This window comes from Simochromis diagramma, unplaced genomic scaffold, assembly GCF_900408965.1.
Source record: "Simochromis diagramma unplaced genomic scaffold, fSimDia1.1 OVJJ01000120.1, whole genome shotgun sequence".
NCBI classification, from domain to species: Eukaryota; Metazoa; Chordata; class Actinopteri; order Cichliformes; family Cichlidae; genus Simochromis; species Simochromis diagramma.
In genome coordinates, this window is record NW_024387045.1 from 96,529 (window position 1) to 111,770 (window position 15,242).

Genomic DNA, 15,242 nt, shown 5'->3' on the forward strand with positions numbered 1-15,242 from the left:
TGCAGGTTAAAGCTGTATCATGCAAAGAAAACAGCGCATGTGAACATGATCCAGAGACACTGCTATTCTTCTTTGGGGCAAATGTAAAAAGTCGAAAACTGTTCTGTGGTCAGACGGATTAAATTTTAGGATTGTTGGAACAACATGGACACTGCATCTGACTTGTTATTAGAGCTCACTTACAAAACCTGATCTCTGATGGTATGTAATAGTGCTTCCACATCTGGAAAGGTGCTCAAAGGTATTTACAGGTTTTACAACAACAAATGCTCCAATTGATACGATGTCTTCTTAAGTGAAGGCCTTACATCATAACATCAGTAACATCATACTAAACAGCGTCTGATAAAATAGCAGGGAAGAGTTCAGGTCCTGAACTGGTCTGCTTGCAGTTCAAAGTTTTTACCAGCTTAGAACATCTGGAGCATCATGAAACAAGCATCACTCGTTTTAAGTTTACTGTTTGTATTTTCAGAGAAACTCTGCTTTTATTGTTGTTATTCAAGGCCATGGGCAGTGGGGGGTACTGGGAGTTGTGCTTTACCCTGTCATAAAAAGGCAGACACAGCAGCACAACTTGCCAAAAAAAACCAAAAAACTCTTGAAGACATTTAAACACTTGATTTTCTGTCCTGTTTCCAGCTATCTAAGAATGCTGTGATTTTGGAAGCTGTAATACACAAGTAGAAATACCGAATAATGTTTTTTTTTCTTTCGGTCGTCCATTAAAGCATCATCAGAAATGGTCTCAATGGAAGGGCAGCTGTCAGGTAGCCATTCTTGATACAGAAGAACTGAATCCCAAACTCGCTGCAGTAAAAGCATTTCTGGATTTTTTTTTTAAATCACAATGTCCTTCAAAGGTCCTGGAGAACTACTCCTGAACACTGCAAAAAGCTGCCTAACACAGTTCAGACTGTGCTAAAGAATAAAGGTGGTCATGTAAAAATGACAAAAATATCAAAAATGTCAAATATTGACCTTCAAGATCAAGACATTCAAGATCTTCTGTTTTTGTCTTAAATACTTTGCAAATATTTCAATAAATCGCTCCACCGATTTCCCAATTTCCCAAGATATGAAGACATGAGGGGCTTTTGTGTGGTGCTGTGTCACTTCGGTACCTAGGATGAATGATAAATGGAATACATATAAAGTCCAATGAGCTTCACCTATGATTATAGTTACACCAGTACAAGCTGAATAAAACCCCACAGAGAAGAGAAAAAATATGATTCCAACCTAAACCAACGGGCAGAGATACCATAATCACAAAATAATACAAATGCTTTCAGGAACAACACTAAAAATACACAGTAACTATTTAAATCACTCCCTGCTCCACTCAAGCAGACACATGCCAAAGGTTAATTCAATTCAATGCAATTCAATTTTATTTACATAGCACCAAATCACAACAACAGTCACCTCAAGGCGCTTTATATTGTACAGTAGATCGTACAATAATAGGTACAGAGAAAAACCCAACAATCATGTGACCCCCTGTGAGCAAGCACTTTGGTGACAGTGGGAAGGAAAAACTCCCTTTTAACAGGAAGAAACCTCCGGCAGAACCAGGCTCAGGGAGGGGCGGGGCCATCTGCTGTGATTGGTTGGGGTGAGAGAAGGAAGACAGGATAAAAGACATGCTGTGGAAGAGAGACAGAGGTTAATAACAGATATGATTCAATGCAGAGAGGTCTGTTAACACCAGTGTTGGGTGTAATGCGTTACTAAGTAACGCGTTACTGTAATTAAATTACTTTTCCACTGAAAAAGTAGAGTAACTAATTACTGTTCATTTTTAGGTATTTTAATTACAGTTACTTACAATGTATTTGTGTTACATTGTAAAATAATTAAACTCGCTGAATATCATTATTTAATTTCAATAATTTATCTTCTAAACATAGAAGTAAACTCTGCTCTTTAACATCGCTGTAGTGCAGCTGCGCGTCATTTCGCGCCAGTTTGCTGCACAGTCGTATTCTACAGCGGAAGATGTCAGACTCGGTTGAAGCGTGTGGCTGTTTTATGAAATGGACATATTCCCGTCTCTTCACTTTTCTGAAACAAGCAGACAAGAACATTACAGCATATGTAAGCTATGTCGTGGGAGAAAAACTATCGGCTGCTGTTAATAGTAATCTACTGAAGCAGCTGACACGAGAGCATAGACGAACACTTCTGAGTGATTCTTGTTCATCATCCATGATACACCGCGGCAACTCCTGCTAAGCAGCAAAACCTGATTTTACTTCAGCAGCACAGAAAGCGTCTGAAGGTGAGCTTAAAAACATGATTGCAGGCTACACTGTGGAAGAGATGCTACCGCTGTGTACTGCAGTCTCCGTCTTTAAAAAAAAAAAATTATTTAAAGAGTTTAATTTCTATTGTTTGTCCACTCAAGGTTTATAGGGATTTTAAGAAGTATTTCGTTAAATTACTTATTTAGTAATTAAGTTACTTTTTTGACTCAGTAATTAGATAAGTATTTTAAATACAATATTGACTAAGTAATTAGTAATTAATTACTTTTTTAAAGTAACTTACCCAACACTGATTAACACATAGTGAGTGAGAAAGGTGACTGGAAAGGAAAAACTCAATGCATCATGGGAATCCCCGGCAGCATACGTCTATTGCAGAATAATAGGGGAGGATTCAGGGTCACCTGGTCCAGCCCTAACTATATGCTTTAGCAAAAAGGAAAGTTTGAAGCCTAATCTTAAAAGTAGAGATAGTGTCTGTCTCCTGAATCCAAACTGGAAGCTGGTTCCACAGAAGAGGGGCCTGAAAACTGAAGGCTCTGCCTCCCATTCTACTTTTAAATACTCTAGGAACAACAAATAGGCCTGCAGAGCGAGAGCGAAGTGCTCTAATAGGGTGATATGGTACTACAAGGTCATTAAGATAAGATGGGGCCTGATTATTTAAGACCTTGTATGTGAGGAGCAGGATTTTGAATTCTGGATTCAACAGGGAACCAATGAAGGGAAGCCAAAACAGGAGAAATCTGCTCTCTCTTTCTAGTCCCTGTCAGGACTCTTGCTGCAGCATTTTGGATTAGCTGAAGGCTTTTCAGCGAGTTTTTAGGACTTCCTGATAATAATGAATTACAGTCGTCCAGCCTGGAAGTAATAAATGCATGAACTAGTTTTTCAGTGTCATGTTTTAGCATCTTAAAGACTTCCTGTGCAGCTGATGATGATGTTTGTTGTCCTCTCAGTCCCGCAGATGAAGGTGGATTCAGGGGTGGAGTCTGTTGAACTTCCCTTTATAACCACAGTTCACCTGCCTGATGACGCTACAGTGATGTGGACTGACAGCTTTAAAAGGATAGTCCATGTGCAGCAAAGTGACTCTGACCAGCCTCAACAACAACAACACTGGTTATATACACACAGAACCAAGATGAAGAGAAAACAGCTGACAGTTGCCAACCTCAGTCTGACTCTGAAGTACCCCACAGACAAAGACACGGACACATACACCTGCACCGTCAGCAGCAGGGAGGGAAGCATCCTGCTGAAGAAGCAAGTGAAGCTGAAAGTCAAAGGTCAGAGCTGAAGATACAGATCAAAGGTTTACAGTATAGGATTAATAGAAATGGTGAAGTTCGGTAACAAGAGCCTGTCATCAATAATGTGTCTGTGGTTACTATGGTGAACAGGGTTTTATGAGTGAGCTGCAGATACAGAAGGTCCCTACATTTTTGGACACTTTGCCTGGGGTTTATGTGATTACACAGGGACCTCAAAGGGGCTTTTAAACAGCTTTGCGGACCTCGGGGAGGAAAGCAGTGTTGTAGAAATCACACAGTCCTCACTAGTTGGGATAGTTACAAAGCTTTTTTTCTTTAGTCTATTAGATAGATATGATACAAACCACTGCAGTGCAGCACCTGTAATACCTACAGCATGTTCTAATCGCTCTAATAGGATATTATAGTCGACAGGAAGTCACGTATACAGACACACACGCAGAGACACGTACGCACACACATTCAATTCCATACTCGCACGACCATTTACACACACACAGTGCCTTAGCTCTTACAACACATTATTTTACAAGTACTCATTTAATAAAAGGCTGCGAGGAGAGGCTGGAGTTGAAGTTGACTGAGTTTGGGTGCAGAGCTTGCAGCTCTGAGATTACCACACTTGCGCAAGTAAAAGCCGACCGAGGTCTGATTGTCTTGCTTTGTTCATCGGGATAAGTCTCTGAGCTAGCGAGGCCTGCGAGTGCAGACCTAACAACCACAACAGACGTTTCTTTAAGTTCGTTTTGAGCACAAGCTGAGCATTCAGAGAGCAGATCGAGTGACCAGCTGTCTGTGTAGTTGAATCATAGTCTAGTAACTTCTACAGTTTCTTTGAAAGATTCTAAGAAATAATATAAACCTTGAAAGATGAAAATAAAAACTTTACTCTGCAGAAACAAACAAAGGATTTGATTCTGTACATTTGATTCTGTACATTTGACACAAAGGATTCTGGTAAAGAGTCAGCTCTGCTGCTGATTGGACAGACACCACTGTACTGTACTCTGTACTGTGGAGCAAAGGAACATATTTCAGAGTCGAATTGGTCAAACATGTTTTCACTGAAAAGGTTTAACTTCACGCTGCTGCACTGGCTGTACAACTCATTGTGCTTTGTTGTCCTCTCAGTCCCCTGTGTAGAGGTGAAGGATGGGGTGGAGTCTGTCCAGCTGCCCTGCAAAACCAGACTTCGCCTGCCTGGAGATGCTAAAGTGGAGTGGACTTGTATTTACATCCGAACCAGGAAGGTCCACATGTATGAGAACGGCTCTGACCAGTTTAAAGAACAGGACCAGTTTTACAGAGACCGAACAAAGATGAACGAAGACCTGCTGAAAACTGGAGACCTCAGTCTGACCCTGAAACACCCCACAGACTGGGATCACTACACCTACACCTGCACCGTCTACAGCAGGGAGGGAAACATCCTGCTGAAGAAACAAGTGGAGCTGAAAGTCAGAGGTCAGTGCTGTAGATACAGGTCAAAGGTCATGTAGGAGTTTATTCTCTAAAAGCTTTTAGTTGTAATCTATTTTCAGTTTATTCAAATAAAATAAATTCTTTGATGTTTTGACTAAAAGCCAAAATGTCAGGCGGAGCAACTGTGTGTTTAAATCATTGGTTCTTAACCTCGTTGGAGGCACTGAACCCACCAGTTTCATATGCGCGTTCACCGAACCCCTCTTTAGTGAAAAATAAAATATGATTTTTTTTCATATTCAAGACATAGATATGTTTTTTACTGGTGCACAAAATGACCCGTGCGTGAACATCACCTTGTTCAAAGAACAAAACCAACACAATGCACGAACTTACAGCAAATTACATACAAATGTACATACTGCGAATCAGTGTGACTTCTGCTGTTGCCTTTGAGAGACCAAGTGCCACTCTCATGTCATTTTCACAGCAAAGTCTGTTCCTCTTCTTCGTTTTTATGTCCAGCATCCTTGACAGGGATTGCTCGCAAAGATATGTTGTAACAAATGGTATAAAAAAAATCCAGGGCTTTCTTAGCAATAACTACATATTTGTCCATTTGTCGACACCAAAACGTTGAGAGCGTTGTTGTTCTGAAGAGTTGCTGTTGAACCTGGCTCTGCTGAACTTCAATGATTTCATCAAGGTATTCATCATCGACATCTGCTGTCTCAACTGCAAACGTGAACGGCTGTCTCACCCATGCTGAATCTCTTGTAGGAAAATATCTGTCGAGAGACTTTGCAAGCTCATCTAAATGTGTTGCAATTGTTTATTTCTCTTGATCCTAACTTCAAAATAAAAGCCTCTGGCATGATTTGAGTGGGAGGGAAGCATCCTCATGAAGAAACAAATAAAGGTTCAGGTCAAAGATAAGAAACCAAATAACGGCTTTGCTTATCAAGTAAGACTGACAGAGTATTTAAGGATCCCAACTTGTTTTATTTTTAACTCCACAGTCACATATTTGGTTCATAACATAGGTTTCAGCTGCTTTCAGTTCTCCTGTCACAAGCACTCACTACAGCAAACACCATTGCATGTTAGATTTAGGAGAGCTTTTTCTACAGCCTGAAGGTAGCCTATGCTTTACCTGATTGGTACAATGTTGGTGTTGCTGCTGCTCCTGCTACTGAGAGTGCTGGCGTCTGGGAAGGTCTCAAAACTCTTGAACAGAGGCGGGGGTTTACGACACCAACTGTCTGCCATCTATAATCCAGTTTTGAGTTCCCTCCCCAGACGCCTTAACGCCCACTCACACCCTGGGCCATCTGACCTCAGGAAATCACATGATAGGGTGGGGAAAGGTTTCACAATGAGCTCACCCGAAACTCTGGCTGATTGTGAAACACACCCAGTTTCACACCTTGGCTCAGGCGATTAGAGGATCATCAGGGGGTCCTTTTGTCCCTCTTTGGGGGGTCACTCCCACAGGGTTTAAATCTGGGACTCTCCACCATTTGACCTTAGAACTGAAGAAGCTTCTCGGATGAGAGGTGAAACGTCTTCAAGTAACCTAAAGAAGTCCAGACGCTTTTCTTTCCAAGCTCCTTAGACTGAGTAGACAAATCTTGCCCCTGATTATTACCACCTGTATATTTTAAATTACATTTTGTTTGTAGTGTCAGTTCACAGTCGCTTCAATGAGTTTTATATTGTAAGGTTCAGTAAAGACCTCACTGACCTTGTTCTTTCAGTGTGTCGGGTGGAGGTGGAGGAGGGGGCGGAGTCTGTCCAGCTGCCCTTCAAAACCACAGGTAACCTGTCCAGTGCTGAAGTGGAGTGGTGGCGCTATGAACCTGAACCACCAATTACTGTCCACAAATATGAGAAGGGCTCTGACCAACGAGACAAACAGCACCAGGTCTACAGAGAACGAACGAGGATGGAAGCAAACTCACAGATGACTGGAGACCTCAGTCTGACCCTGAAGAAACCCTCAGACAGAGACACGGGAAAATACATCTGCAGTGTCAAGGACAAGAGGGTCAAGAGGAAGAAAACAGTGCTGCTGATAGTGACGAGTCAGTATGAGTGTGCATGTCAGAAAATATTTCTGTTTGTGTGGTTGAAAATCATTATTCAACCATTACCATTGACTAAATAAAAACCTGCCTTGTAGATTCACTTCTGTCTGTGCAGCTCATGATGTGGTTTTCCTTCAGACTGTCAGGTGGAGGTGGAGGAGGGGGCCGAATTTGTCCGGCTGCCGTTCAGAACCACAGAAAACCTGCCTGAAGATGCTGAAATAGTGTGGAGACATACTGAATTGGATCCACCACTGATCGTCCACGTGTATGAGAACAGCTCTGACCGGCCTCACAAACAGCACCAGGATTACAGAGACCGAACGAAGCTGAATGACGACCTGCTGAAAACTGGAGACCTCAGTCTGACCCTGAAACACCCCACAGAGAGAGACAGTGGAGAATACAGCTGTGAAGTCAGCAGCAAAGAAAGAAGCATTTTAAGAGAGACCACAGTGCTATTAAAGGTCAAAGGTCAGTATGAAAATATAGGTTTTCTCTTTCTCTTACTTGTGGGGACCAACAGTCTCTTTTGGGAACACCCCACGAGTTTGATTTGCATTTTTGAGGCTCAAAATGTGGGCAAGGTTAAAGTTAGGTTATGGTTAGATTTAGTCAATCTTTATAGATGGTTAGGGTAAGCGGGAAAACATTATGTCAAGTAGATGGCTCCACTAAGATATGTGTGTGTGTGTGTGTGTGTCTCTGACTGTCTTGTGTCTCCTCTGCAGGGAGAGTTCAGGTCCAGGATCAAACAGGGGACATCAGGAACAGAAGCAGCTCCATTGATCCGACTCCTCTGATGGCTGATCAATCAGTTTGATCTGAAGGCTTAGTTTAGAATCAGCTGTTTGATCATAAACATGGATAAGCCTCCTCTTTCAGCTTATCACAAGGACACAGTAGGAAAGTGATTATCAAACTGTGGTATGTGGGCGTCCTCTAGTAGTACAAGGGAAGCCTCCAAAGTTTTTTTAAGATTAAAAAATATAGCATGTTCTGACTGAGAAAATATAATAATGTGCTATGCGGTGGCGAGCAACACAGCTATGTTAGCATAACATAAACACAGTGAAGATGGAGGATGAATGAACTTTTTTCCACTCAATGAAAGTTAAGGTGAGGGTTCCTGATGGTGCAATGCAATCGCATGGCAGGATGCTGTAAGCAGACCAAACATCAGTCAGGAGAACAACTGAGATAATCGCTGGGAGCAGTAATTAAAACATGTGAAAAACACAACAGCGTTGATAGATGCAGAGTAGTTTGGCCCCAGAAGCAGGGTTTATCAGGTCATCACTTAAAGATTGGAAGTCCACTGCTGCACCACCTGCTGTGAATGTTTTAATGCAGTACAGTTGTTATTATTGTTATTGTCACCTGTCACATCCTGTTTATGACAGTTAAAAAAAGTAACATTCATATAAGAAATAAAATCGTCTCGTGTAAACTTTATGTGGTGTTAAATATACAGTGTTGGGGAGTAACGGAGTACATGTACCAGCGTATTTAAAATACAAAATATGAGTAACTGTATTCAGTTACACTTACTGTTTAAAAAGGTGGTATTTAGAATACAGTTACTTTGCTGAAATAAATGGTCTTTTCCTGTTTCATGTGTTATACTATGCCCTCTGTATTTTTGGTAATTCCACGCCAGTGGAAACCCAAACAAAACACACATTACGAGGCTCTAATGCCTGTGTCTCTACTCTATTTGTGGCCCGCAAAATGACGTGAGGAAATATTTTTTTGAAATTATTGTTCAAAAAATGATTTAATATGAAGGCAGAGTGTTACAGGCATAGCTCTAAAGCATGCAGCCTGATGGGCAGTGTAGTCCGTGCTGCAGGGAGAATGGACCGCCATAACCATTATGTGTCTGTGAGCGAGGGAGGGAGAAAAAGGAAAGGTACGAGCAGTCACCCATCAGAAACAGGAGCTGGAAGCATGTAAATATAATAATAACCACTGCAGCCAAGAAGAGAGCCTGACGAGCCCAGTTGTAAGTAAGCTATTAAGACTCGACTGTACACTGTGTTCGTGTTTCCCTCTGAAACAATACGAGGGGATGTATTGTGTAATCTGTAGTGGAATACAGTTTAAAAGTAACCTTCCCAACACTGTAAATGGGCCTATACTACTGTACTTTAATATCGGTCATAAGGATGGTACTACAAGAGCTATATATTTCATGAGGTGGTACTCATTGTGAGAAGTTGGAGAATCACTGCCTTACATTTATTTATGCTTTTATTATTTCTATTTAACCAGGGAAAAGGTTAAAAAAGTGATTTTGGGAACATTTTTGTCTCTTTTGTAGACCTGGACACTCTTTTTATTTTATGAAAAATAAACAAAATATCAATAAAAAAAATCTTTCTTCAAGGCTGTCCAGAAACACACTCATCTTTTACCTTCCACTTTCACTATATTTCTAAACCACTTTAAAACAACATAACGGCTGACCAAAGTGCTGTAAAAGAAAACAACAATTAAGCCATAAATCAGTACAGCTACGTGTAAAGAGTAAAAGTTTCAGACAGATAATCACTCACACTGGGTTAAAAGTCAAGGAGAAAAGAAGCGATTGAGCCTGTCTGACCTCCAGAGGAAGCTCATTCCACATTTTAGGAGCCAAAGCTGCAAAGGCTTTCCTGGCTCCTCAGGATTTATTAAATGTCTTCAGTCAAACGCATCTGGTTAGCTGAGGAACAGGTGACGGCATGTGAGGGTGAAGCACCTCAGACAAATAAGAAGGGGCAACACCATTAAGAGATTTAAAAACCAAAAAAAGAAGAATTTAAAATGAAACTTAACAGGAAGCCATGAAGGGGTACTAAAGGGCCACAACCTTTTCTCTCTGTCACTTGATGAGTTTTCATAGACCTTCTCAATCATTTAAAAAAAGGACATGTTATCTTACTGACACATTATTTTTAATGCCATAGTTTATCCATAACAGTGACACCACTTCCACGTTTCACGTTTGGCATTATTGTTAGAATTATTATGAGGGAAGTTTTTATTTATGGGGATAAAAACAGATAGCATTGTTATATTTGTATAAACTTTATCAAACCAAACATTACAATGTGCTTTACAAAACACGTGACTCAGAATAGCATGCAATCATTCAGGCACCATAACAAAGGGTTAAAATAGCACAATTGTAAATTATAAAAAAGAAATAGGAACATTTGGTGTATCCAGTTAAAATAAACCTGCACTCAACGCTTTTCTTTCCAAGCTCCTTAGACTACGATGACACAAAGCAAGATAAACAATGAATGAATGCCAAAATGAATGAGTTGACATTATTATTCTTTTTTAAAACGACAGAAAATACCAAAGCCCATTAAAAATATGTAACAACTAAGATTTACAAGCAAGGCAACAGTGTGGAGAATTGAGTAGTACTGTTGCTTTACAGCAGAAGGTTGTGGCTTTAGCTGGCTGAGGTGTTTCTATGTAGGTTTTACATCTTCTCTCTCTATGTGTTTTCTCTCTCAGTTGGGTGTGAGTTAAATTTAATGTCATTTACAACAACAGTCACCTCGAGGCGTTTATATTGTAAGGTAGATCCTACAGAGAAAGTGGAGGGAGACGAGGATAAAAACACGCTGTGGAACAGAGCCAGACAATAAAAGTAACTACTGCTCCAGAGCTTAAACACAACTCTAAAAGGGTTAAACAGCTCTGAGAGCCTTCTCTCTCTCTCTCTTTTCTTTCCTGTCTCAGTAAGCATGTGTGGGCATGTGCTGCTTACCTCTCTTAGATGTGGTTCCTCCAGTCTTTCCCGCCCTCCTGTCAAACCCTCACATGTTGAAGACTGACTCAGCTGCTCCTCAGCGCGTGGAGGAAGAGAACGAATGATAGAGTGAGAAGCTGTACAGCAAGCAGCTTCTTGATTTTTGAAAGCAGTTTTTGGCACAATCTGGATTGAGATTGGATCAGAACGGCGAGCTGTAGTGTGGTCTACAGTGGGAAAGAAAAAAGGAGGGGCGAAGGAAAGATTCTTTGAGGGAACGGCGTTATAAAAAACATTGAAAAAAAGAAAATTAATTAATTAATTGATTGATTAATTTTTAATTTTGTACTGTGTAAAGGTTTGTTTCCAGGTGAAATAACTTTAATAGAATATGATTTTTAATTAATTTTTTTCTGAGTTTTTTTTTTTTTTACTCGGGTGTGGAACTACGAGGAAAGCCGATGTCCTCTTCTTTCCTCAGAAGTGATCTGTGGCCGTCTGAATGACTTTTCCATTCCTTCCACAGATGTGCTTTCACCAAGTGTGAAGCTGGATGGATGTAATCACAGCTTTTTAGTCCCATACAAATCAGCAGGAGCTCCCGCCTCTGTCTGCAAACAGGCCCAGCAGCATTATTCATTGGAGTCAGCAAAGAGTGTGAAGACATCTAGTGGTTGTGGAGAGAAGTATGATCAGAGCTCTGCTGGTGAATGCATTTAACTCAGTGTAATAGTGGGCAGCAGAAAAATCAGGCGCCCGGGGAGCAGTGTGCAGGGACGGTACCTTGCTCAGGAGTACCTCAGGGTAGCCGTTCAGTGGGGGCGTCCACACTACCTACTGAGCTATCCCTGTCCCTGCCCATGCTGTGGAAGAGAGAGATTGATCATAACTAATAACTAATAATTACTCCTGGAAACTGGAGGCCAGGCTTCCCATTCTAATTTTAAATATTCTACTGAGTCTGAGGTTTGAGAGCGAAGTGCTGTAATGGAGAGAGATTTAATAAAGAGCTAATGACAGAGATATACAGAGATTAAAAATGCCATGAAAGAGAGAGAGGGTCTTAGGAAGGAAAGAAAGAGCACAGTTAGGTGTTGTGTGGGAGAGAATTAATAAAGAGATCAGTGGTATCTGAAAACACGTGCCTTGGATAGCGGGTCAGACCTGCGTGTATTCTCTAGAGCTAAATAGAAACCATTGCAAAGAGCATCAGGGAGCAGGAAAACACGAGGCCGTCCCCCTGCAAAGCCCAGAGTGTCAGGCTTGAACCAGGAAATTATTGAAGTTTTTGAGAGTCCCACAACATCAGAGGGATTTTTACTGCCCAAGAAAAGAAGCAAATTGTAATTTATATGTTTAAGGAATAAGCTGAGAATGAGAAAGTAAGAGATGTACGAAGTCACACACACACTGGAGAGTGTGATTAGACAGTTTGTGAAAGAGGAAACATGAAAGTGAGAGGAAAAGGAAGTTAAAAAGGAGAATTCAAAAACAAGAGAAAGAAAAGGGAGAGTAAGAAGAGGTCGAGCTCACAGGAAGAGAAAAAGTGGAGCATTGTAGAAATTTGAAGGGATGTTGGCGTTCATGCCAAATTTTGCAGATATGTAACATGGAGGGAGGAGCAGAGGTGACCTTTGACCAGCCACACAAGGCACTTCATGATGACTGATGTTAGTGCAACAGGGCGGTAGCATTTCAGCCAGGAGACCTCTGATTTCTTAGGAATGAGAATGACGGTGGTTGTTTTGAGGGATGTGGGGACCCCTGACTGCCTCAGGGAGAGGTTGAAGATGTTGGTGAACACCCCTGCCAGCTGGTCAGCGCATGCTCTGAGAACCCGGTAAGCTTCTCCAAGATCGTATTCATATTGCGTTCAATGTGCACAGTCTGAGTACTCACGGCTGTCCTCACTGCTTCAATCATGGCAGTCAGCTTTGTGGGGTTCTGAACAGCTGTGACAGCAACACCGGGAATGTTTTGCAGACGTCCACACACAGCTTCACAGTGGTCCCCCTGAGGGTGTCCAGTTAATTTCATCTGCATACTTTCCCAGTAATTCTGCTATTACAGTTGTATACATGATTTCTGTCATGGTCCGGGTGAGTGCTGGGTCTTCCCACAGGGCGTTTCCACCCCTGGGTGGAGCCGCCACATCATGCTGAGAGGCTGCACCTGAGCCTAATTGGAATTGCCGGCTTGTTAAGAGCAGCGCTCAGACTCACACCTCGCCAGATCATCTGCAAACCTTTGTCAGTCAGGGCTTCCACAGTTTCAGCTGTTCTTAGCCGTTTCATGTTTTTTCTGACGTCTGTGCTTTCTCCACTCTCAGAGGACCTCCGGACATTGCAAAGCCACTGCTGTAATTTGTTTAGATTTCAGCGCTGGTCTGCTCACAGTTTCTCCGTGCCCACCTGCCCAGTGTTCAGGATTACCATCTCCCCCCCCCCCCAGGAGTTCCTGTACTGGCAGATTACCCAATGTTGGGTTCTCCATCCCATCCACAACAGCCCCATGGCTTCCACCGCGGACACTTCTAGTGCTCTTTATAGCTTTGTTTCATAGAAATGCCAAGTTGGCCATGTGTGTTTCACAGTAAAAGGTTATGAATTTCTGAGTTAAACCTGTGTGTCTCCAAGCGGAGTAATACGAATCATAGTGTGCCTCAAAGCTAATGTTATTGCCAATCATGTTCCAAGTTCATGTTCCAGAGTAGAGTTTCTAGTGTGTTTTTTAAGTTTATTTAGGCTGCCGCTAGCCCTCAGTTCCTCGAGTGTTTTTGAGTTATTCCTTGATTACGTTGAGCAGTTCTAGGTAATGTTAAGCTCTTTGAGCACCTCTCACTGTTTACGCTGTTTGCATCAATTGCACCATTGCAAATAAAGCTTTGTCATGCTCGGTCCCTGCGCCTCAGAGTATTGTTTGCCTCTGTTTTTCCCACTGGCCTCAGGCCGTGACAATTTCTCTCCAATTCAGGCAGATTTTCTGCAGAAGATCACGACCCAGCAGACTAGGCCTCTCTCCTTGCACCACACGTAGCGTCGCTGCAGTTTCTTGACCCTGATATGCTGATGCACCTCTATAGCGCCAAGCGGGTGAATGCATTCACCGGTGTACTGTCTCAGTCGCTTGGAAAGCCGGCATCCCGCCCAAGTGCCACAAGCTGTGGTAGGTGGCTTGGCTGATCACGGAAGCCGAGGCCCCTGGCTCAACCTCCATTTACTGCTCTTTCCTATTTACATGGATAATGGCATAGATGGGCTCCACAAAGCACTTATTAAATCCATGTAAATGCATGTTTAGTTTGGGTTAAGTTTTCCCATTCCTTCTTTAGTTCTCCTTCATTTCTTGGCTTAGTGCCCCCATTTTCTTGCAGTTATGGCAGATACTGTCTTTACAAACACAGTACTTGCCAAAATGTGCCTCCCACACTCTTAGACACTTGATGTGCATCGGCTTAATTCATATTGTTGTCAGCTTTCCGTGGGTCTTTAGTGTTATTAGCTGCTGTTTCTCTTGCTTTAGTAATTTCCAACACTTTCTTAAAGTCCAGTGTGGGCTCCCCTAACAACAGACGCTTCATGTTATCATTTATGCCACACACAAATCTTCCACGCAGCATGTCATCCAGCATGCCCCCAACTCAGTGCTCTGAAAGCTGTCTCAGCTCCACCACATATGCAGCCATTGAAACTCCTGCGTGAATGAGTCTGGAATTTGAAACGCTGAACAGTCACGGAGGGTTTCAGGCAGTAATGATTTTGCACCAACGTCACCAGTTCTTTGAAGCTGAAGTCCACAGGTTTCCCAAGTATTGTTAGGTTACATATCAACTCTTACATCCTTGATCCACATGCACTGAGAAGACTTGACCTTTTTTTTTCCGTCCTCAATGTCGTTTGCCAAAAAAGTGTTCCAGCCTATCATATTCAATCCAGTCACCGTCTGTGAACTCCATGAGTGATCAAATCATAGTGATAGATGCAAATTGGTGATCTGACTGCAAATTCCGTAGCAAAAACTCAAAGCTGTCTACATTTAGTTTTTACGCTCATCACCAAAAAGGTGTTATAACCTCAGGAAAATGATGCTCGGAAACTAAGAGCCTTAATCGGGACATTTAATGATGACTTTCTGAGACGTCAACAGTTAGCCACAACACAACAACACATACAGAAACCTGAAACATTCCAGCAGGGAAAACTCTGAAAAACCTCTGAAGGATCCAGGGTGCAACGCCACGAACACTCTGTACAACAGCCACATTAACCATTTACCCCATCTGTCACCATGTATTTAGGTTTAGTATTATTCACTTATATCACAACTCTGCACCACATGTTATGTGAGCTCCTGTTAACCCACTGTTTTTTGTGAGATTTAATCATTAGGATTAACATGTAAAACACTGACAAACACATTTAGTCATAATTGTTGCAAA

The 15,242-nt window shown here is 41.9% G+C and overlaps 1 protein-coding gene across 1 annotated transcript in view; it reads left to right on the top strand.

Moving 5' to 3' along the window:
- The window catches only part of LOC120741620, a 33,096-nt gene extending 24,972 nt beyond the window's left edge, over positions 1–8,124 (top strand). The window contains exons 6-10 of the mRNA XM_040044592.1: positions 3,230–3,559; positions 4,676–5,008; positions 6,724–7,050; positions 7,192–7,527; positions 7,785–8,124. Of these exons, the coding sequence (XP_039900526.1) occupies positions 3,230–3,559; positions 4,676–5,008; positions 6,724–7,050; positions 7,192–7,527; positions 7,785–7,876 (1,418 nt within the window). The 3' untranslated portion in view covers positions 7,877–8,124. The remainder of the gene's footprint in view (positions 1–3,229; positions 3,560–4,675; positions 5,009–6,723; positions 7,051–7,191; positions 7,528–7,784) is intronic.
- The last annotated feature ends 7,118 nt before the right edge of the window (positions 8,125–15,242 follow it).